General features: G+C 46.4%; 1 protein-coding gene across 1 annotated transcript in view; it reads left to right on the top strand.

Moving 5' to 3' along the window:
- GBE1 (1,4-alpha-glucan branching enzyme 1) overlaps nt 1-23,097 on the top strand; it is a 594,445-nt gene that overhangs the window by 323,112 nt on the left and 248,236 nt on the right. The window contains exon 9 of the mRNA XM_086934076.1: nt 19,849-19,959. Coding sequence (XP_086790202.1) covers nt 19,849-19,959 — 111 coding nt within the window. The remainder of the gene's footprint in view (nt 1-19,848; nt 19,960-23,097) is intronic.

Genomic DNA, 23,097 nt, shown 5'->3' with positions numbered 1-23,097 from the left:
TCCGACTGCCGGGCCCTGACGTCGAAGGCTAGGCGGGAGCAGTCCCGTAAGCGGCTCGAGCTCCGGCAGTCGGACCCGCGCCACTCCAGGTCCCGCTCCCGGTCCCACGGGAGGTTGAGGGACAGGTCGCGGGGGCGGAGTCATCGCAGCTCCTGGAGTGGACACCGGTCGTCGGGATCCAAGTCCTCAGGTAAGAGGCATGAGAGGTCGGAGAGACGTCATCGTTCCTCTGACCCTCCCCGACGCTCGCACGATGCGGCCGGGGGCTCGGGCGACACCACCCACGCGGCTCCGCGGGAGACGCAAGCGTCGCCGCCTGCCCCATACCTTCGGGTCCCTGGGCACGGCGCGACGCCGGAGGAGATCAAGCGGTACCTCATGGCCATGAGGTCCCTCCCTCCTCAGTCAGGTTCTGTGGCGCCTCCGGGCCCAACGGTCCCAACTGGAGGTCCTAGCGGGTCGGGCGCTTCGGCCTCTACGCCGTCGGGTGCTTCAGCCCCGATGCCGTCGGGTGCATCGGCCCCGGCGCCGCCGGCGCCGCAGGACCTCACTGGATCCGGATCCGGATCGTCGCCGGTCGACCTTACGACCTCACCGGCGCCTGCCCCACGGGTGTCGCCCCCGGCGCCCACTGTGGACGCCGTCCCCAATGTTTCCTGTGGTCTGACGCTGGGCGCCGATTCCGTCGGCCTTTGGGGATTTTTATCTCCACAAGGAGGCCCTGTCTACTAATCCTGTTATACAGGACACAGGTGACGAGGAAGATTGGGAGGGGTCTGAGGACCCTCTGGCACGGGAGTGCCAGTCTCAACAGGACTGGACATACGAGATTGGGGAGGCCAGTGGTATTGACACATCGCCAGACACTGGATTTGTTTCCCCTCCGACTGTGGCTTCGGAGGAGGGGTCAAGATATAGCGTAGTGTTGACGAAGGCAGCCAAGGCCTTAAACCTTGAGCTCCCCGTCGCGGCCGTGAGGACTAACCTCCTCACCGAGGTCCTCAAACTGCAGTCAAGCTCCAGCGAGCCTCTGCTGCCGTTCAATGAGGCCTTGTGTGACGTTCTTGTGGGCACCTGGTCCAAGCCCGCCACAGGTCCGCCTGTAGATAGGAACAAGGCCAGACGCTACCGCCCGGCCCCGGGCGACCCATCCTTTTTGTCCACCCACCCCACCCCGAGAGCCTGGTCATCCAGGCCTCAAATTCCCAGACCGCATTCCCGTCGGCCCCGCCCGATAGGGAATCCAAGAGATACGAACAGTTCGGGAAGAAGGTGTTCTTGTCTGTGAGCTTAGGGCTGTGGTCTGTTAATACCGCCTGTCTCTTGGGCCGCTACACCCACAACCTGTGGGACGTGGTTGCAGACGTGCTGCCGCAATGTTCGAGGAGGTCGGGGCTAAACTTGCCCAAACCCTTGCGGAGGGCCGAGACGCAGCACGTTTTTCCATCTGGTGTGGTTTGGATACAACGGACTCACTGGGCAGGGCGATGGCAACGACGGTGGCGGTTCCCCGCCACGCCTGGTTGAGGTCCTCCAACTTCTCGGCCGATGTCCAGGCTACACTACTGGACATGCCGTTCGATGGCCGTCGCCTCTTCGGCGACAAGGCAGACCATGCACGGGAACGTTTTAAGGACTCCAGGGCTATGGCCAAGTCCTTGGGCCTCTCGGCCCCACACCAGCAATCGGGTGCCTTTCGCTCCTTTCGTGGCCACGGAAGGGGCCCCCCAACATGTACTGCCAGCCACACGCCGCAGAATGTTCAACAGCGCGGTGGCGGCCGTGGAAACCGCTGTGGCGGAGGTCAGAGGACAACGGCGAGGCCAGTCCACACCTCCCTCTACAGCACCTGCCTCCAAACCTTCCTAGTCTGAGTTTTCAGGCCCATGTGACGCCTGTGGGAGGCAGGGTTCGTCATCACCTCTCCCACTGGTGCACTATCACATCGGACAGGTGGGTGCTGCAGATCGTCCGAAGGGGCTACTCCCTCCCCTTCGAGGCAACCCCTCCATCCATGCCACCGCAATGCCACCGCGTGTCGGGTGATCACTTGCGACTTCTGCAAGAGGAAGTCATGGCCCTCTTGGCCAAGGGGGCCATCGAGCGCGTACTTGGGCCAGAAGTAGGGTGTGGATGTTACTCCCGCTACTTTCTGGTACCCAAGAAGGGCAAAGGGGGCCTACGCCCTATCTTGGACCTGCGGAACATCAACGGCTTCCTCCGGAAGGAGAAGTTCAAGATGCTGACTTTGGCTCAGGTCCTAGCTGCCCTGGACCCATAAGACTGGCTGGTAGCGTTGGACTTGCAGGACGCTTATTTCCACATTCCCGTCCTGCCGGCCCACCGGCGTTACCTGCAGCTCACAGTAGGCCAAGAGCACTTTCAGTTAACTGTGCTCCCCTTCGGCCTTACCAGCGCCCCACGGGTGTTCACGAAGGTGATGGCGGTGGTCGCAGCCCATCTGCGCAGGTTAGGGGTATCAGTCTTCCCCTACCTAGACGACTGGTTGTTGAAGGCGGGCTCGCCCTAGACAGTCGTCAGCCACCTCCAGACTATGGCCGACCTCCTGCATTTGCTGGGGTTCTCCATCAATGTGCTGAAGTCGCACCTGTGTCCCTCTCAGAAGCTCCTCTTCATCGGAGCGGTTCTCGACTCGGCGCAGTTTCGGGTTTACCCACCCGAACAACGGGTTTGGGATATACAGGCTCTGATTCCCATCTTTCAGCCTTTATCCCGAGTCTCGGTCAGGTTGACGCTGCGGCTTCTGGGGCTGATGGCCTCCTGCATCCTTCTGGTGCATCACGCCCGGTGGCGGATGCGGGCTCTGCAGTGGGACCTGAAGTTTCAGTGGGCCCAGCATCAGGGCAACCTGTCCGACCATGTCCTGATCTCGGAGGGCACTGCGAGGCAACTGCAGTGGTGGCTCACAGACCGCGATTGGGTCAATGGGAGATCCCTCTCCCTACCCAACCCGGCGCACCTGGTTGTGACAGAAGCGTCCCTCCAGGGCTGGGGAGGCCACATGGGAGAGGCGAAGATCAGAGACCTATAGTCTTCGGCCGAGTCCCGGCTCCACATCAACCTTTTGGAGCTGCGGGCGATTCGTCTAGCACTGAAGGCATTCCTCCCCTCTGTCTGGGGGAGTGTAGTGCAGGTGTTCACGGAAAACACCACTGCCATGTGGTACTGCAACAAACAAGGCTGGGTAGGGTCGTGGACCCTCGGCCAGGAGGCTCTGTGCCTCTGGCAGTGGCTGGAACATCAGGGCGTGACCCTGGTGGTTCAACACCTGGCAGGGTCTTTGAATGCCAGGGCAGACAAACTCAGCCGTCGGTGCATGATGGATCACGAATGGTGTCTAAACTCGGACGTGGCGCATGGCCTCTTTCAGCAATGGGGAGAGCCTGGGTTAGATCTATTCGCCACAGAAGAGAACGCGCAATGTCATCTGTTCTGCGTGTTGGAATTTCCAAGGCGGCACTCGCTCGGAGACGCTTTTCGTCGCAAGTGGACTTGCGGTCTATTGTACGCCTTTCCCCCTATACCACTTCTGCCCGGAGTGCTGAAGATCAGGCGCAACCAGGCCCAGGTTATCCTTGTGGCCCCGGACTGGGCACGAAGATACTGGTATCCCGAGCTACTCAGCATGTCAGTCGATCCCCCGATTCGTCTGCCTCTTCGGGAGGACCTTCTGTTGCAGCAGCAGGGGACGGTCCTGCATCCGAACCTGTCCGGTCTCCACCTACAAGCTTGGAGATTGAGCGGCGGCAGTTGAGGCCATTTGACTTGCCTCCCGAAGTCTGTGATATCGTTCTGGCAGCCAGGCGTCCCTCCACAAAGTCGGTATACGCCTGCAGGTGGAACAGATTTGTGGCATGATGCACAGCAAAGGCTGTGGACCTTCTCTCTGCACCCCTTTCTGAAGTTCTACTCTTCCTTCTATCCCTTGCCCAGCAGGGCTCTGCTCTGGGCACTCTTAAGGGATACCTTTCTGCTCTTTCCGCCTTCTTACGGCTTCCAGATCAGCCTTCCTTATTCAAGTCCCCCATTGTAAATAGATTTCTGAAGGGCATCACACACATGTTCCCTCCTGTTCCCTTCGTGATGCCCCAGTGGGACCTGAATCTTGTTCTCACTTATCTAATGTGTGCTCCCTTTGAGCTGCTCCATAACTGTCCTCTCCGTCTTCTCACCCTGAAGACTGCTTTCCTGGTTGCCATCACCTCTGTCAGGAGAGTGAGTGAGCTCCAGGCAAGGTGGTGTTGCGTACATGACCTTCCTTTCTGCCCAAGGTTGTCACAGCCTTCCACATCGGGCAGTCCATTACTTTGCCCACCTTCTTTCCGCCTCTGCATCCCTCGAAAGAGGAAGAGAGGCTCCACCGTCTGGACCCAAAACGTGCGCTCTCTTATTACCTAGATCGCACACGCCAGTTCCTGGTGGATGACCAACTCTTTGTTGGTTACGTGGGCGCGAAGAAGGGAAAGGCAGTACACAAGAGAACCATTTCGCAGTGGATCATCTTGTGTATTCAGGCATGTTACTCCATGGCCAAAAAGGAGCCCCCTGCTGGATTACGGGCTCATTCCACTCGAGCCACGGCAACAACTGCCTTGGGCCGAGGAGTCCCCTTACAGGACATTTGCCAGGCAGCTACGTGGGCCTCGCTGCACACGTTCGCAAGACACTACTGCCTGGACAGTCAAGTCCCGAGGGATGGCTTCTTTGGCCGTTCCGTCCTCCAGGACTTTCTGGTGTGATATTGGTTCGCAGACCCACCACCGGGGTTGGTATTGCTGGGGTATCTATTCTAAGGTAAGGAATCTATCACTAACGTGTCTCTTTCAGATGCACAAGTTACTACTTGTTTAATGATATATCTGTAAGAGACATTAGTTAGTGATAGATTCCTTACCGACCCACCCATCCTTCCCGTTCTGCGAACCGATATCTAGGGGTAAGGTCATCCCCTTTCAGGGTCCTAGTTTCATGGCACCAGTGTTGGTTCTATCATGGCTCTGTGTATCTGGCGCGGAAAAGCTATGTTTCAGAACTGACGTCAGCACGCATGGGCGGCGTCTAAGTACTCCGACGTCATTCCGGCGCTAACGACGCCGACGACGGACGCGGATCCGCAGACGATGCCTACCGACGCGCTGGGGTATTGCTACGCAAAAAATTCCAGATCCAGTCTGACGCCTGGGGATATTCTAAGGTAAGGAATCTATCACTAACTAATGTCTCTTACAGATATATTGTTACACAAGTATTTGCTTGTGCTTCACTTCATGTCTCCCTGCATTGTGACCCCTAAATATGTAAAATCTTTTACCTGTTCTAGCGGTCGGTTGTTCAGTACGACTCCCCCTTTGAAATATCTATGTGGATTAAAAGTCATAAATTTAGTTTTTGACACATTGATTTCCTGTCCCGCAGATGGCAAAACTCTTCAAAGAGCAACATTGCTTGCTGGAGACCGCTTGGTGTTTTAGCGATTATCAACGTGTCATCCGCGTACATTAAAATAGGTATTCTCACACTAGCTAGAACAGGAGCATCAGTAGGGGTTGTTTCCATAAATTTTGCGATCCTGTTAGGGAAAAAGGAGAATAATGTAGGTGCCATTACGCTACCATCGCACACACCTCTTTCTAAAGGGATAGAGTTAGTGGTCTGTCCTTGTGTGCCCCATCTGATTATTGCCAAATTTCCCTCATGAAGTCTAGTTATAAGTGATAATAGTTTGTGGGGCATACCCAGATCTTGTAATACTACCCATAGTTTGGCACGGGAGACGAGGTCGAAAGCTGACTTAAGGTCCACAATTCAGCATATAAGCTGCCCTTGCCTATGACCACCATGTTCCAGTATAACATTGTGAAGCTAAATATCGGCTCAATGGTACTTGCCCAAAACCCCGCCTGGAGTAGTGATAATATACCCTGCTTATCCACCCAGTCTTGCACCTTGTTTAATGCAAGTCGGCCCATGATTTTTTTGAAGGAATCAATTAAGCTAATGGGTCTAAAGTTTCCAGGCTGACATCTATCCCCCCTTTTTTTTTTTTTAAATAGGAATTACCTCAGCCCCTTTACACAATGCCGGGACTGGTGCGCCCTTTGCTATTTCATTAGCTAAAATCATATTATATTTGCTTCATTTAACTTGTTCAAAAAGTTAAATGTCAGATGGGGTTCCATCGGGACCCGGTGCTGTACCTCCCGATACGGCTCCCAGAGCAAGGCTAACATCGGCCTCACTAAAAGCCGGGCCACAATAACAAGAATATGAGAGCTCAACCATTTCACTATCACAGAGCAAAAAGCATATTGGGGTTTGAAATAGCTAACCCATTGGTCCTGGCTTACGTGGTTTATTGGTTCTGTTGGCTGACTACCTCTGCCCCATTTTAAAGCATCCCAGAACTATTTTGAACTTTTGTTTTCACAGGCACGTTTGAGGTCCAACCATCTATTCGCATCCCAATTTTTCTTGGCCTTATGTTGTGCTTTCTTAGAGGTTTGTCTAGCCATGCGTACTTTGACGGGATCCCCTTCTCTGATTGCGCTCCCTAGGGACTTACGTACCTGCTTACATTCAGCATTAAACCATTTTAGCATTCGACATTCTATTGTGTTTAGGATTTTGCCAAGTCATGCTGTCTTTAGTAAGATATCCTGTCATTTTTACAATGATATTAGTGTGTTGCATTGCTACTTTGCAGGAGAATAGTACAGAACTGACAAGATTTACTGAAACCGTTTTGGATGTATCCTTGAGGTAGCTTTTAATCCAGTTGACAACTATCCCCAGGATATCACAACTATCAAAATACAATGGAAAATTATAAAAGTTAACATATACATCACATCTACCACTGTACAGGACAATCCAACAAACAACCAACCAACCATTTTCAGAAATCCACTTTTGAAACTGGTGGAGATAGGATAGCAATGGTCCACAAACGTGCAATACCCACATCCACATCCAACATTAAAGATTGGTGAGAGGATATAGCCTTACGGCCAGTGTGGTCGGCATCGAGGCTGCGGAACTTGAGTCGAGTCTCGGCAACTACGCTCCACATCCTGTGAATCTGGGCAAATCACTTAATCTCCCTGTGCCTAATAAAAATGAATGTGTCCTCACCAGAAGAGGTGCTAAAAATGATTCCCTCAGAATGTGTTGGGCTTCTGCCTTCACCCATACTTGCAGAATATGAGCGTGGTTGTAGCAGCATACCCGATTGGTGGATAGGAGAATGGCTGGCTATTTCCTGTGTCCTAGTTCAGGAGCCTACTGGCCCTCTCTGTTAAAGTTCGGCAGCTGTATTCATAACTCGCTTTGCCTACATGAGCGGAATGCAGTGCTGTGAAGCACACGTGTGTTTGTGTGTTCTAAAGACTGCATGTATGTGTTCCCCCTGGGAGTACATCCCATGGAGTTCCGTACATTTCATTTGGGAAGGCAAGGGCCAATATGTTTTAATTAATCATCAAATAAAATTGATAATCGTGCTTTAATAAGACAATTGCAGGCTTCAAAAATACAAATTGTGTGCCTCTGTGTTTCATGTTGGTTGAAGTTATTCAATTGATCACACGTCCTCACAGTTTGCTGTAGTGCAATTCCTAATATGTATTTCACCATGCTTAGAGCGCACAAGAGTTGTTTGCAGTGCCAGTTCCTAAAAGTGCAGTATTCAAACAGTTTAATGCGTCAGTGAATGTTCTAATAGCAGGGTATGCCTTATGGGAACATCTTTATCATGCGTCACCACCAGCCCTCTAGAAGGAAAAGCTTGACCTGAGAAATCCTTTTTATATCGAGCCTGGTCAGCGCATGCGCTGCTCTGCAAGGCATGCTGTATTAAGGTATGGTCATGAAGCTCTGCCCACTCTCTGCCCAGTTTTTTCATTGTCGTGTTGAGTTTAAGGCCTTATTTTATGTTTAGGGCCAAACATGGCGTGTTGCCTCCTTACATACAAAGACTGATCATTCCTTACGTGCCCACTCAACAGCTGAGACCAGCAAGCCTGTCTCTGTTCCCAGAGTCCGCCTTACCCGTATGAGCGGGTGCTCTTTCGCCTATCTTAGCCCCACACTGTGGAATTTTCTTCCTTTGGAACTTAGTTTCTGTCTCTTGCTCCTAGTTGTCTGCAAAAAATGACTTTCCTTTATAATCAAGTTTAACTTCCATCTGTTCCCTCTGCAACTTGTGGCTTACGTCTGGTCCTGTTCAGCGCCAGGAAACCCTGTCGGGTAGCTGTGCGCTTTATAATTCTTTATAAATAAATTAAATAAGTTGTCATTGTCCATTGTAAACTGTGGCTTTACATCAATCAACACATTTGTATAGCACGCTACTCACCCATGAGGGTCTCAAGGCGCTGGGGGGGGGGGGGGTGCTGCTACTGCTGGAATTACCAGGTCTTGAGTAGCTTCCTGAAGAGAAGTAGTTCCTGGGTCTGCCTTATGAGGATGGGGAGGGTCTTCCAGGTTTTGCGGCGAGGTGGGAGAACGATCTGCCGCCAGTTGTCGCTCTTCGGATGCGGGGGAAAGTGGCGAGGGTGAGGTCGGGGGAGCGGAGATGGCGGTTCGGAGTGTAGAAGATGAGTCGTCTGTAGAGGTATGTGGGTCCGGTGTTGTGGAGTGCTTTGTGTGCGTGGGAGAGGAGCTTAAAGGTGATCCTCTTGTTGATGGGAAGCCAGTGCAGGTCTTTTAGGAGGGGTGTGATGTGACTGCGGCGAGGGATGTTGAGGATCAAGCACGTGGAGGCATTCTGCATGTGTTGTAGTCGTTTCAGGAGTTTGGCCGAGGCTCCTGCGTAGAGGGTGTTGCCGTAGTCCAGTCTGCTGCTGACGAGGGCCTAGGTGACTGTTCTTGTTTCAGTGGGGATCGACCTGTAGATCTTGCGGAGCTTGCGGAGGGTGTTGAAGCAGAAGGATGAGACTTGCTTGGTCATGGAGAGTGTTGCGTCAAGAATGAACCCTAGGTTGCGTGCGTGGTCAGTGGGTGTCGGTGCTGCTCCAAGTGCAGTCGGCCACCAGGAGTCCTCCCATGCTGAGGGAGTGGAGCCAAGGATGAGGACTTCCGTCTTGTCTGAGTTCAGCTTAGGCAGCTAGTCTTCACCCACTCGGCGACTGCTTTCATTCCTTCATGGAGGTTGGTTTTGGCAGAGAGGGGGTCCTTGGTGAGGGAGAGGATCAGCTGGCATCGTCGGCTTAGGAGAGGATGCTGAGGTTGTGCAGTCGGGCGACGTGGGTGAGTGGTGCCATGTAGATGTTGAACAATGTTGGGCTGAGGGATGATCCTTGGGGTATGCCGCAGATGATCTCTGTGGCTTTGGATTGGAAAGGGGGGAGGTGGATGCTCTGGGTTCTGCCGGAGAGGAAGGAGGTGGTCCAGTCCAGTACTTAGTCTTGGATCCCAGTGTTGTGGAGGTGTGTGTGTAGGGTGCGGTGGCAGACCATGTCGAAGGCGGCCGACCGGTCTAGGAGGATAAGGGCCGCGGTTTTGCTATTGTCCAGTAGGATCCTGATGTCATCAGTGGCAGCGATGAGGGCCGTTTTGGTGCTGTAGTTGCTGCGGAACCCGGACTGGGGCTGATCAAGGATGCTGTTCTCCTCGAGGTAGCTGGTCAGTTGTCTGTTGACTGTCTTCTCGATGACCTTCGCTGGGAACGGGAGCAGGAAGATGGGTCTGAGTTCTTGAGGTCCTTGGGATCTGCCTTGGGATTTTTGAGTAAGGTGTTGATCTCAGCGTGTTTCCAGCTTTCCAGGAAGGTCGTGGTCTCGAAGGAGATGTTGATGGCGTTGTAGAGATGGGGTGTGATGGTGGAGCAGGCTTTGTTGAAGATGTTGTGTGGGCATGGGTCTGACGGAGAGCCGGAGTGGCTGGTGTTCATGATTTTATGTTGTCATTGTTTGTTGGTCCAGGTGAACAGGGGATTGGTGAGGATGGTGTCAGTGAGGTCGGGGGTCTCGGTGACTGTCGGGGAGGTCAGGGTGTTAAAGCTGTCATGGATGGCTGCGATCTTGCGGGGGAAGATGGCGAGGGCGTTGCACAAGTCTTGCGAAGGTGGGATGTCGTTGGTGTTGGAGCTGGGGTTGGAGAGCTGCTTCACGATGTTGAAGAGCTCTTTGCTGTTGTGTGTGTTGTAGTCTAGGCGGTCTTTGAAGGAGGCCCTTTTGGAGGATCTGATTAGGTGATGGTGTCTGCGGGTGTCGTTCTTGTGGGCTGTGTGGCTGTCCGATGTCTGTTCGTAGTGCCATTTCTTCTCTAGTTTTCGACAGATTTCCTTGGATGCCTGGAGGTCCGTGGTGAACCAACTGGCTTTCTTGTTGGTGTGTCTGAATGGTTTCTTGAGAGGGGCGAGGGTGTTGGCGCAGTCGTCAATCCACTGTCTAATGTCGCGAGTGGCGTTGTCGGTTGGGTCGACAGGTGGGCTTCGGGCGAGAGTGGTGTTTAGCTGGGCTTCGATGACTTTGCTTCAGCATCGGCGAGGGATCTGTTGACTGCAGTGGTGCGTGGTGGGTTTCCGGAAGGTGAAGTGGATGCAGCGATGGTCGGTCCAGTGGAGTTCGGTGGTGTGGCTGAAGGAGAGATGGGAGCTTGCGGAGAAGATGGGGTTAAGCGTGTGGCCGGCAGAGTGGATGGGCGTTGTGAAGAGCTGTCTGAGTCCGAGGTTGTCATTCACGGTGGTGGAGTGCGTGTCGTTGTTGTTCTTGATGTGGAAGTACAGGTCCCTGAGGAGGATGTAGTCTGTGGAGGCGAGGGCATGCGTGCTGACTAAGTCGGCGATGGCGTCGCTGAACTGTGGCCGTGGACCTGGGGGTCTGTAGATGAGGGTTCCTCTGAGGGTGGTGTTGGGATCAGTGTGGACCTGGAAGTGCAGGTGTTCGGCAGTGCTAGTCGAGACTCTGAGGGTGTTCTTATGGACGATGGTGATTCCTCCTCCTGTTCCGTTGGTGCGGTCCCTGCGGGTGATCTTGTAGCCTTCGGAGATGGCTATGGCAATGTCTGGTCCCGAGGCGGGGTTCAATAGGTCTCCGTCAGGAAGACGATGTCTGGGGAGGTGGAGTCGAGTAGGTCTCGTAGTCTGATGGAGTGTTTCCTGGCGGAGCGGGTGTTGCGTAGAAAGTATCTTAGGTGGTTGCGCCCTTTCTCTGTGGGTGGTTTGGTAGCTCGGAGGCTGGTGAAGCTGAGGCTCCTGCAGGAAAAGGGTCATGGGCTTTGCTTCGGGCGGCCAGGAAGCAGGTGTTTGATTGTCCGGTGTTGAGTGCGTGGAGGGTGCTGGCATCGTAGCGGAGACGGGCGTCGTGGCGTTCGGGGGGGGCCAGGGGTTCTGGCGCTGGGCGCGGTCATCAGTCTATAGGCTTCGTAGTCCCTCCTTAGTGCCACCGTTTCCCACTTTTGTAACATCCCATGGCGACACCCCCGTTACGTGGTTTGTTGCTTGGTAGGCTTAAATTACAGCCTCGGAGAACTTATTTCTCAAAGAGCTTTGTCCTGCCTGCTCTTACAAGCAGAAAAAGGCAGGTCAGCTCTCTCCTAACACACTTGCAATGCAATAGGTCTCACATTTGCAAGAGTTCAAGCAATTGGCATTGTATATGACAATTACATTTATTTATCTGTTTATTTTTTTTTTAAACCACATAAATAAAAGGCATTGTCATTTACAATTCCAAGAGCTTAAACACCTGTAAATGAGACCTTTTGCATTGCAAATGCTTGTTTGTGAATACAGTTCTTTATAAAAGCCATGGTACACACCACACCTGAAAGACAGGGTTGCACTTTAGTTGAAGTCTTGTCATTATTCTTCATATATTTACTTAGTGAACTTAACAATAGATGGCATTAAAAAACAGGGTACTTCTGACATCACAAAACTCCGATTTAAGAAAGTTCTTTGCGAAAATTGATATCAAGAGCGATCAATCATTTCTTTTTTTTTTTAAATCTCTTTATTGATATTGCAAGAGGTAAAGAGAAACAAAATATGTACAAACAGAAGTAGATAACACCAGTTAACACATCATATGCAACAAAAAAACAATGATCTTTCAGTTTGCAAAAATGTCTCTAATAGCCAACCAACATCTTCCCCAATTCTTATCCAAATAAATTAATCCAGATTTTCTCTTTTTTCTTCAAAGAGTTAGGACCCCATAGTCTCACCAGAGCAATCTCCATTGTGTAAATTTCCTTTACTAGACTCCACCACTCCATTGTATGAGGAGGATCTGGCGATATCCAAGATCTGGCAATAGTTAGTCTGGCACATGCAAAAATAATTGAAATAAGGTCCCTGTTTGGACTGTTCACATCCTGGATATCTAATAAAATCAGATGAGCAGATAAAGGTGGAAAAACAAGCAAATTCTTATTAAGTATCATTTCTAGTCCTTTCCAAAAGTTAGTTAAAGCGGGACATGAAAAAAGCATATGCTCTATGTTTGCAGCTTCTAATAAACATTTAGAGCACCTGGTGCGCTCATTAGCCTGATTTTCTAGAGCCCAGCTAGCAATCCTTTCTGGGGTGTAATAAAGTTGACAAACCGTACAATATGCTTGAAGCCTAATGTTAGAAGAATGCATCACTCTATTGATTTGAGTGAGTGTAGTGGAGATCTGTTTGGCGGAAATGTTAACACCCAGTCGATCGGATCATTTAAGAGCCAATTTAGCACAATTATCTTTCTTTGTTCAAGTTATAATAACCTTCACTAATAAGTCTTAGTCCGTTTTGAGTACACACATTTAAGAATGTCTGATTGCTGAACTTCCCTCACTTTCATCTTGTGAACGATATAATCATAGATTTGCATATACTTGAAGTACATTCCATCATTCAGTTTATATATGTTTTTTAGTGCTTCAAATCCTAAAAAAAGTTAGTGCCATACATATCCCCCAGTGTGATTATGCCGTGCCTTGTCCAAGCTATTCTTGTCCCTTCCGAAAAGATTCCAGGTAATCCAGGGTTTTCCCATAATCTTAATTCTGCATTAAAAAAGGAGATTTTCTCATGTGCCATTAATTGTTTTCAAATTTGGGCGGCGTGTCTAGCAGTCTTAAACTTAACTCTTTTAAAATAGTTAGGGTTGTTTACTCTAGAAAGAAATTGATTACTATCTTGACCTAACATAAACTTATGATAGAAAAAAGGGTTTTCAGTACATAGTAAACTCCGCAAACGGCCAATAAAAGAGGAAACAAAGTAAAGTCTGAAGTCAGGAAAATTTAGACCCCCTTTGTCAATTGGGAGTTTCAGCTGATTAAGAGCTCTTCGCGCTTTTTTATAGCCCCAAATAAAGATACTACATATTCCATCGAGTTTAAAAAAAAAAAACAATATTAAGACGCAAAGGGATTGATCTATATAGGTAAAGAACTTTAGGTAGTATTTTCATTTTTATTAAGTTAAGGCGACCTACAAGACTTAATGGAATCTTGTGCCATTTTTTTAAAGATGCCGCTGTTTCTTTAAGAAGCAAGTCATAATTGAGGGTTATTACGTCTTCTAACTTGGCCGATATCTTAACACCAAGATAGGTAGCGTTCTTACATATACCCGATACTATTCCTACTGGCTTATAGTTTGCGACCACCTGATTTTTTTTTTAGCGTTTAGTTTATAGCCGGATACCTTACGGAATCTATCTGCCTCTTTAGTTCAAGCCGGAACAGCTTTAGACACATCAGTAGTAAATACAGCGATATCATCCGCATACGCGGTGATTTTTAAGCTGTTTTCCTTGTGATTGAAAGAAATAATATCGCTAGATATTAACAGGGCATTAAGAAAGGGTTCCAATGACAGAGCAAATAGCAGGGGCGACAAAGGGCACCCCTGCCTCGTTCCTCTTTCTATTGAAAAAAATGCAGAGCTTTTGCCCGCATAATTAATCGTGGCCATTGGGTGATCGTATAATGACTGGATCCAGCCAAGGTATCTACCCTTAATACCATATGCATCAAGCACAGCCCATAGGTACTCCCACCCCACTCGGTCAAACGCTTTTTCAGCATCAAGAAGAATCATACCGAGTGGGGTGTAGTTAGTGTTGGCTATATCAAAGGCCGTAATGGCCATATTGACGTGGGCCGTGGTATCTCTGCCCATAACAAACCCGTGCTGTTGCATGTTAACCAGTTCTGGCATAAGGGGAGCCAGACAGTTTGCTAGAATCTTAGCAAACGCTTTCGCATCTGCATTAATCAAAGATATCGGCCTGTATGACCCGCATTCCTCTACAGGTTTTTGTTTTTTTTAAAAAAAATGATCTTCGCTGTTCGCCATGAAGGAAGGGCAATCCCAGTTTCCCCCATTGAATCAACTAATAACTTAAATAAAGGAAAAAGTTCTTCAGAGCAAATCTTATAGAGTTCAATGGGAAGCAGATCTTCCCCAGCCGCTTTGCCCAGAGGAAGTGAAAAGAAAGCCGTTTTGATCTCGTCTAGTGTAATCTCAGAGCTAAGCAGATTGACGGCTTCTTTTTCATAGTCTCCATTCAAATACACTCTCAAGACCGGATATCTTCTTTGATTGGGCGATCTTCGGGGGTATATAAATTGTGATAATATTTGGCAAATTGTTCTAAAATCTCATCTGGTTGATGGTACATAATCGAGTCCATGCCCTTAATTGATTTGATTTTAGTTTTAGCTTTCTGGTCTGCAGCCTTATATGCTAGGACTTTACCAATTCTATCTCCACTTTCATATTGAGACAAGTGGAATTTATGCATTCTGGCGCTACTCTTCTCTTGCAGGTACTTTTTTGTCTCTGATTGTAAATCCACTAGTTCTAATCTGATCTGAACGATGTCATTATTCGATGCCCCCTGCCGGAGGGCTAGTGCTAATCTTTTTTCCAATGACAATATATGTAAGTTAGTTTGTTTGAGATTGTTGCATATTTCTGCATTTTTCCGAAATACATATTGCTGAGCAAAGCCCCTTACACTAGCCTTACACGCTTCCCATACTGATATGATTGCAGCCGAGTTCAAATTTATTTCTATAAACTCTTTTATATGTGCTTTCAATTGTGACGTAAATAGAAGATCTGATATTAAATATCTTGGGAATGTAAAACTGCGTGCGTCTTTCCTAATGCTACCAATCTTTATTGTCAAGAGTATAGGATTGTGGTCTGAGGTTATTCTAGGCATAGTTCAATAATACATCCTTCAATGATTCTGTCAGTAGCCCAGGCTAAATCAATTCGAGAGCAAAGCTTATGAGGATGTGAATAATATGCAAACCCTGCTACATTGGGGTGAATAGTTCTCCATACATCCTTCAAATTATGTATGCGGCTTAGTTCCATTATGGCAGCCCTTACTTTACGCATCCGCTAAGAAGAAGCTTGCCTAGTAGAGTCCTCAGCTTAGTTCATCACGCAGTTAAAATCCCCCATTATTAACAGTTAACCCTCCCATTCAAGAAGTTCTACATTTAATGAGTCGAACATGTTCGGGTCGTCTATATTAGGCCCGTAAACAACACCAAATACATATTTACTGTTCTCATATTGAACTTGTGCTAACGCCCATCTGCCTTTTGGGTCAGCAGCAGTCTTTATAATATCTAGCATGAACTGCTTTTTCTTTAATATGGCCACTCCCCTGATGGAGGCACCTAGTGTAGAACAAACAATAAGGTCATAACCTAGTTGACTCAATGATTTCCTGTCTTTAAATCCAATGTGTGTTTCAGAAATCATAGCCAGATGAGGTTTATACATGTATAGCTCTTCTTGAACTAGTCTACGTTTTTGCTGACTATTAAGACCTGCTACGTTCCAAGCGAGACACCTAAGCATTGATATTGTATATTTTAAGTTGATTCAAACAATAGTAGTATCTACTCAACTTAACATACTGCATATTCATTTGTATTTTATTTAGTTTAAGCTGACCTTTATTACCTCTTGCAATAATTTTTCTTCCCTCTCTCTTGCAATAGTTTTTTTCCCCCCTTCCCACCTTCCCACCCCCCCGACCACCCACTAGGGACAGCTGGTTCCCTCCCCCCTGTACCTACCCGGAACCCTGTACATACCCAGAAGCCTCCCTCTATCTTCTGCTGCCGGTTGAGGGGCAGCCAGTCAGAGAGGATTCTCCTGGAACCCCATCCCTCAGTATTATTGTCATACACAAAGGAAAAATAAAGCACCTATAGCCCTTTTAAGAGTATCAACTTCACCAATCAGCTCAACAAAAAAAGAAAAGAAAAAAAAACATTTTTGTAAATTCTTGATGTCTATAATCATCCATGATAGCTTAATCATGAAAGTCTTGTTTTCTTTTCCCCGCCCTTTCTCTTATTTAAGAATTCATTTTGGAAAGATATTCTTCCGCCTTTTTAACATCATGAAAGAAATGAGTATGTCCGGACTTTATAACTTTAAGACGGGCGGGTTCTTGAAGATAAACCGTTGCTCCATGAGACTTGAAGGAATCAATCATTTTGCGTATTCCTCACCTTTTATCCATTGTGGCCTTGCTGAGGTCTGATTTAACAAAGAAAGTTAGATTGTCAATTGTCACTGGGGTGTTTGGTCTAGCTTTAATAGAGACAGCTTGTCGCAGCAAAAAGTTACCAAAATAGATTAAGATAGGCCGTGGATATTTACTTTCTTGAGATCTAGGAATAGTAGGAAGTCTGTGTGCTCGTTGAATTTGAGAATCCCAGTCCCGATCAGCCAGATCCGGGAACGCCCTCTGTAGCATTTTTACAGTGTATGCCCTTGCATCAGCTCCGTCCGATCCTTCAGGTATTCCAAAAAGTCTCAGATTTTGGCGTCTTTGCCTATTTTCCAAATCTTCCACTTTGTTCTGCAAGCTCTCTATCTCATTGTTATGTCGATCTGAAGTGACCGTAGTAGTGACTAAAGTTTCCTCCACATCTACTACTCTTTGCTGTAGTTCTTCAATTTCTTTAGTTACTCCACTCAATTTGCTAGTGACTTCCTGAAGACAACTATGTATTTTGCTATTATCTTCCCTTAGTTTAGAAAACTGTTCTTGTACCTCTTGGCGATGATCCATTAATGTTTTCAGAATTCAATCCAGAGATGAGGCATTAGCAGAAGTCGATGTTTCACTAGAGATCGGTGGAGGTGAAATAGTGATATTGGATAATACCGTTCCCTCGCTGTGGGGAGATGTAGAGGCGAGAGATTTCTTGTTTTGGCTCGATATAGTGTGTCCAATATTATCTTCCCTTGAGTTTACAATTGGGAATGTATTCGCAGAAGCAGGTGCAAGTGAGGGCAAAGACGCAGGAGGGGTCGCTGTGGTAGGCGAATTATCCGAATTGTCCAAGTCTGGTCCTATTAGATCAGAACTCTCGGATAGAGCAACTTGCGATTTTTTTAGATTAGTTTTGGAGTTTTTCCCTGCAGTATTATTGTCCTCGGGATCATCTAATGGCAGATTTTTAGGCCCTCTTTTTTTTATTTGAACCCATTTACTCAGCGGTATTGACTCAGCAATCAGTTTCCCTCCACTGATAGTGGGTATCAATGAAGTTAATAATGCGGTAGGATTCATGCTCCTCCCTCCTCTTTTTGCTTTGGTTTTGGCTTTCCCTCTTTTTTTTAAAGCAGAGGATCTGTTAGGTTTTAATTGAGCTGAGTTGTAATCTGTATCCTTGTCTGCATCGTCGGTTTCCCCTCCCTCCACTAGCTCCTCATATTCTTCGTCATCAATGTTAACCTCTGGGAGTATCTCATTCTCAGTGTCATCCTTTCTATCGCTGCCATCATAGTGTTAATCAGCCTGACTATTGGTTCTCTCATCAGCTCTTTCCTCAACTAGGGTTGATTCGGTGATTTGTAGTGCCAATGTAGAGGTTTCTGTTAAATTATCTAGAACAGTCTGATCAGTTAGAGCCAGTTTGTTAAATCCAGGATCATTGATATTATTGCTAACAGTAGACTTATCTACTGATATTTCAGTGGGTGTCGCAGCAACTTCTTCTGTATCTTTTTGCTCGTCTTTTTTTTTTTTTTAGTAATTGCTGTTGTTACTGTGTTGTTGCCTTTTGGAGTATTTAAGACTAGTGGAGGAATCTGAGCAGGAGGTTGAGCAGCTAGTTGTTTCCCCATTGGTTTCTCCGTAAGTCGAGGAATCCTTGCGACTACTGCTGGTGAAATCTGTTTAAGTGCTGATACACACTTCGTCTGCTCCTCCTTTCACTGGGGTACCTTTAACTACTCTAACTTTAGTATGCTTTGGCGCCATGAGCACTGTTTTACCTCCCTACTCTCTTCTCCTGACAGTGGGGAACTCACTTTCTTCTCCGTCTTATCCTATGGCTCCGCCTTGTAAATATCAAATCTGTAATAAGAATGGCAGCGTAGTGCAGTATAACAAATGGAGAGTAATAGTAATAGTAGTGTTTATTTGTTTAGTATTGGAGTTGTATTGGAGTTGTATTGCCTGTATTTTCTGGTTCACAGTTCACAGTTCACAGTTCTCAATATAGAGTTTGCCGACCTTAAGAAAAACCCCCCTCTTGCTCAGGTTAACTCAAAAGAAATCCTCTCCAAAATTTCTCCAAACACCCCAATAGCGCTGCTTTTACAGTAATAGTAACAATGTCAAGCAGTAAAGCACAATGTGTCCTGCACCTCGCACCTGCACCTCGCACTTCACTTCACTCCTCTCTTCACTGCTCTCAGTTCGCAGTCTTAAGTTCCAGTCTCCCCACTCTCCTCTCGCAGTCTTTTTCAAAAAGGTTTCTTTTTACACAGTGCTGAGTCCTGAGGCACCAGCTTCTAACTTGATCTTCCGCCTCTGCCTTACAGCTTGCAACAGTTTTTTTTCAGCTCCCTGGCTACCGGCACCCGACCCCTGGCTCTCAGCTCCTAGTTCCGATTCGCAGCCCCTCCTTCCTACCTCCTTCCTCCTTCCTCCTTCCTTGCAGCGGCACCGGTACTGGCGATCTCCGCAGTGTTTCCTCCGAACCTTGAACCTGGAGCTTGGAACCTGGAACCACGAGCTCATGCCCCTCTGAGCCTCGGTAAAATCGTACGTTTTCTTCTACAGCGCCGCTCCTCACATAGCGCACAACCAGCGCCTCGTCTCACCGCCTCGCCGTGCCTGTAGCCTTTCAGAGCCAGAAGTGTTTTCAGCTGCGATGATTTGGTTTTTCTCGTTCCCGCTGCTAGTATCTTTTGTCAGCAGCAGGCAATCGTCGACATTAAGCCTCAAACATCAAGTTCTTTTCAGCGCTTCTCAGCGCTAAAGCTAAAGCGTCAAGACTTTTTAGCGCTTTCAGTGCTTCTCAATGCGATGCGATGTCCGTAGTGTCATCAGAACGGTCGAGGGTAGGATGGGGTTCCAGCAGAGCATCCTCTCCGTGGCGAGTCTACACCGCCATCTTGCCTCGAGACAAGTTGGGGTCCTGCGATCAATCATTTCTAAAGATAATCCAACGGGTTATTTGGAAGAAGGAATATAATCTGGTTTTCCTGATTAGGCCCAGCATTTGACCGTACATGAGGATGAAACACTTTCAAGCAGTAGATGGTGAGCCTTAATACTGAGTGTCTGTGAAGTTGTTTTAACTCTACTGCCCAAAATGTGTACACCTACAGAAACTCGCCTTTCTGTGTTTAAAGCGGTTTGTGATAGGTATTGTGATTTGTGTTAATTTAATGTTTAAAAAATGGCTTCCAAATGATAAGTGACTGTGCCTTGTAAGGGGGACTCGATACTATGAGTGGCAATGCCAGAACCGGAAACCTAATTTTTTGTAACAATTTGTTTGGTGAAAAAAATATATCTAGATATTTAAATCTGTATACCCTTAAATTTTCAGATTATCAAGGAGTTCAAAGATGAAGACTGGAATATGGGCAACATAGTCCATACCCTTACTAACAGAAGATACAATGAAAAATGTATTGCTTATGCCGAGAGCCATGATCAGGTAATTCAAGACCTTTCGCCCTGTTGTAGCTTTGAAAGTCTTTGGGGCTGTAGGGTGTGTTGTAGATGGTAAACCGCATGCACTTATTCTGCCTTTAAGAGTTTTCACTAACAACCGGTGTGATTACCATTTCTTTTTCATGCTGAAAATTCACGATTTCTGGTTGGGTTTCATCAAAAACTAAACACACTTTAACAAAAGCTACTTTTCCCCGCCCCATCAACCTCTCTCTCTCACAACACCCTGTCTTTTATCTTACTCTTGTTGTGAATGCTGCCTTTGTTTAACATTCACTCTGTACCCTCCGACACTTGTCACTCTTAAGTGGACTTTTTCCTTAACTCATTTGCCCATTCTCTTCTCACATCTTCCTCTTGGTCTGACATCGATGGGAGCTCTCACTCAGTTTTCTACACTCTCTCACTGTCTTTCAAACTCACATATGTTCCATCTTCCATTGCCACAATGTCCCTCAAGCCTGCCCTTTTGTCATTCTCACCTCTCCTCACTGTGTTCTGCATACCTCCCCTTATCTTCCTTTTTAGTTTCAAAATATAAGTCTATTGAAAACATGCCATAAAGGAAACATCAAAGTATCAAGGAAAAGAACATCAAAAAGAAAATATTTTGATAATTATCATTAATAGCATTTAGGCAGGTAATCGTACTTGGCAAGAAGAAAGGATAAAACACATGAATAGGTATACATTAAAACACAAGATTAATTTAAACCTGGTAAATATAGAACGATTACAAAAACAGAAAATTTAAGGAGGTTGAGCTACTTCCTGAATACATGGTACTTGGGCAAAAGATCTTTTAGCACTATTGTCCCAAAACTGTTTGATAGGAGACATAAATGTAATCTTTTTTTGTTTGAGACACAGGAAATACAAAGGTAGTGTCAAGTCTGTGATTATGACCTACAGAGTACCACCAAGCTACATACGAAAGTTTAGAAGCATCATTCCAATTTTGGTTATCTGCTGAAAGGCTGCAGCCAGCAATAGGTCGATGATTTGGGTTTGTGTTTTAGTTTTATTCCAGCTATTGGAGAGGCTACCCAGAAACATTTGTGAAAATGTAAGGGGAGTGTGAGTACCAAAAATAGTATTAATTTGTGACCAGACTAATTTCCAGAACTTCAAAACTCGTGGACATGAAAAAAGTAAATGTTGAAGAGCTGCCTGTGGAAGTGAGCAAGACTAACAAGATATTTGAAGTAATTCTCAAATAGTTGATGTACCCATATAATGCCTCCATCTCTCCCAGTTCTCCAATATATAGGTTTTTTCTTAATGCAAATATAGTTATTGTGCCATACGTTGGAATTGGGAAATGAATCAGTCATGTGGCTCAAAGTGGAGAAGATCATTCAAGTTTTTACAAAAGTGTTTAATATTTGTACTACATACATTTTGTGGTTTCCATGTGAAAGATGGGCATTCTTAGAAAGAAAAAGGGAAGAGGAAGGAGCTCTCTAGATCAATCCAGAGAGGTGAATCAAGAGAGAGGACAAACTACTTTGGAAAGATGTCTTAGTGAAAAGGCATTATGATATTTCAGATTTTGGATGCATTAGCTTTGATAAGGACAGTCTAGGTTTTTTATGCAGCCATAGAAATGAGGTAAAGATGGAGTTAATTTTGAGGAACTATTTTGTAGGAATGGGTACCGGAATATTAGATATAAGATAAAGGATAATTGGCGTTAGCATCATTTTAATAGTGTCAATATGTCAATTTAAGGTATGCCATTTGGATGTGAGAGAGCTAAGCTTCACTATACATTTATTAAATTTGAGAGGGACTAGTGATTTAATGGAGGAAGTGAACCATACACCAAGATATTGTATGTGAAGTGGGTTCCAGGTAAAATTAGAAATGGAAAAGTCATCCTTAAAAGTAGATAAGGATAACATTTCACACTTGTCATTATTTATTTTGTAATCCGAAACCAAGTAATATGATTGTACTTCATTAAAAATGCCTGCAAGGAAACGTGAGGTTGAGAGAGAAATAAAAGAATATCATCGCCATATGCGCTACTTAAACCTGTACAGAGTTTGAAATGAAAACTCAAAATAGAATGATTTTGTCTTATTTTGGACAAAAAGGGTTCTATGGCAAGATTAAAAACGAAAGGGGATAAAGGACAGCCTTGTTTCACTCCTCTATGGAGAGAAAAATAAGGGGAGGTGAGACCATTGGCAATAAGAGCAGCTTTGGGGTCCGAATATAGCAGGGAAATCAAGGAAATTATTTTCAGGGCAAAACTAAACCATTTTAGTGTTTGAAAAATGAAAGGCCAGTATACCCTATCAAAAGCCTTTTCAGCATCAAGGGCGATGGCAGCGAGGGGGTTTGATAGATTTGTGGATTTGGAAATAATGTCAAAAAACAAATGGAACGCCCTTTGACAAAACCAGTTTATTTCTTACCTAAGAGTTGAGAGAGATGAGATTCCAAACGAAGAGCTAACGATTTCGAGAAGATTTTGTAATCTGTTAACTAGGGAAATGGGTCGGTAGTTTTTGCAATAATGTAGATCCTTTCCTTCCTTTAGGATAGGACAAATCAAAGCTTCTAAAAAGTGCCTGAGGAACTACCAGAAGAAAGAAAAGAGGAGATTAAAGCATGCAATTTAGGTACAATTATTTGGGCAAAATGTAAAAAGAATTCAACAGTAAAATCGTCTGGACTAGGGGACGTGTCTTTCTTGAGGATTTTCAGAGCTTTGAGGAGATCAGTCCGAGATAAATCAAATTCCAGAAGGTCTAAATGTAAGGACGAGGAAGGGCACTTTTGAATTGAGGAGAGGTAAAGGGAAATATCGTCAGTGGGTGTGATCTCTGGTATGTAGAGTTGTTCATAGAACCAAAGAAATTCTTGTAGGATATCAGTGTCTTTATGTTTAGAAGTGTTGGTGTCCGTTAATGTAGATTCTATATGGAGTTTATTCTGTTTAGTCTTAAGATAATTGCCTAACAATGTACCAGATTTATTCTGTCCTCTGTAGAATTTGGCACTAGAGTTTAAAAGAAATTAAGAGGCATTGTCAGTCGTATCCTTGTTATACTGAATTATGGTATTGATCAAATCAGTAAGACATTGTTTCGACTTAGAGGTGTAATAAGCA

This window comes from Lissotriton vulgaris, chromosome 8, assembly GCF_964263255.1.
Source record: "Lissotriton vulgaris chromosome 8, aLisVul1.2, whole genome shotgun sequence".
Lineage (NCBI taxonomy): Eukaryota > Metazoa > Chordata > Amphibia > Caudata > Salamandridae > Lissotriton > Lissotriton vulgaris.
The sequence above is the reverse complement of the archived record's forward strand: the minus strand, read 5'-3'. Positions and strand labels throughout refer to the sequence as shown.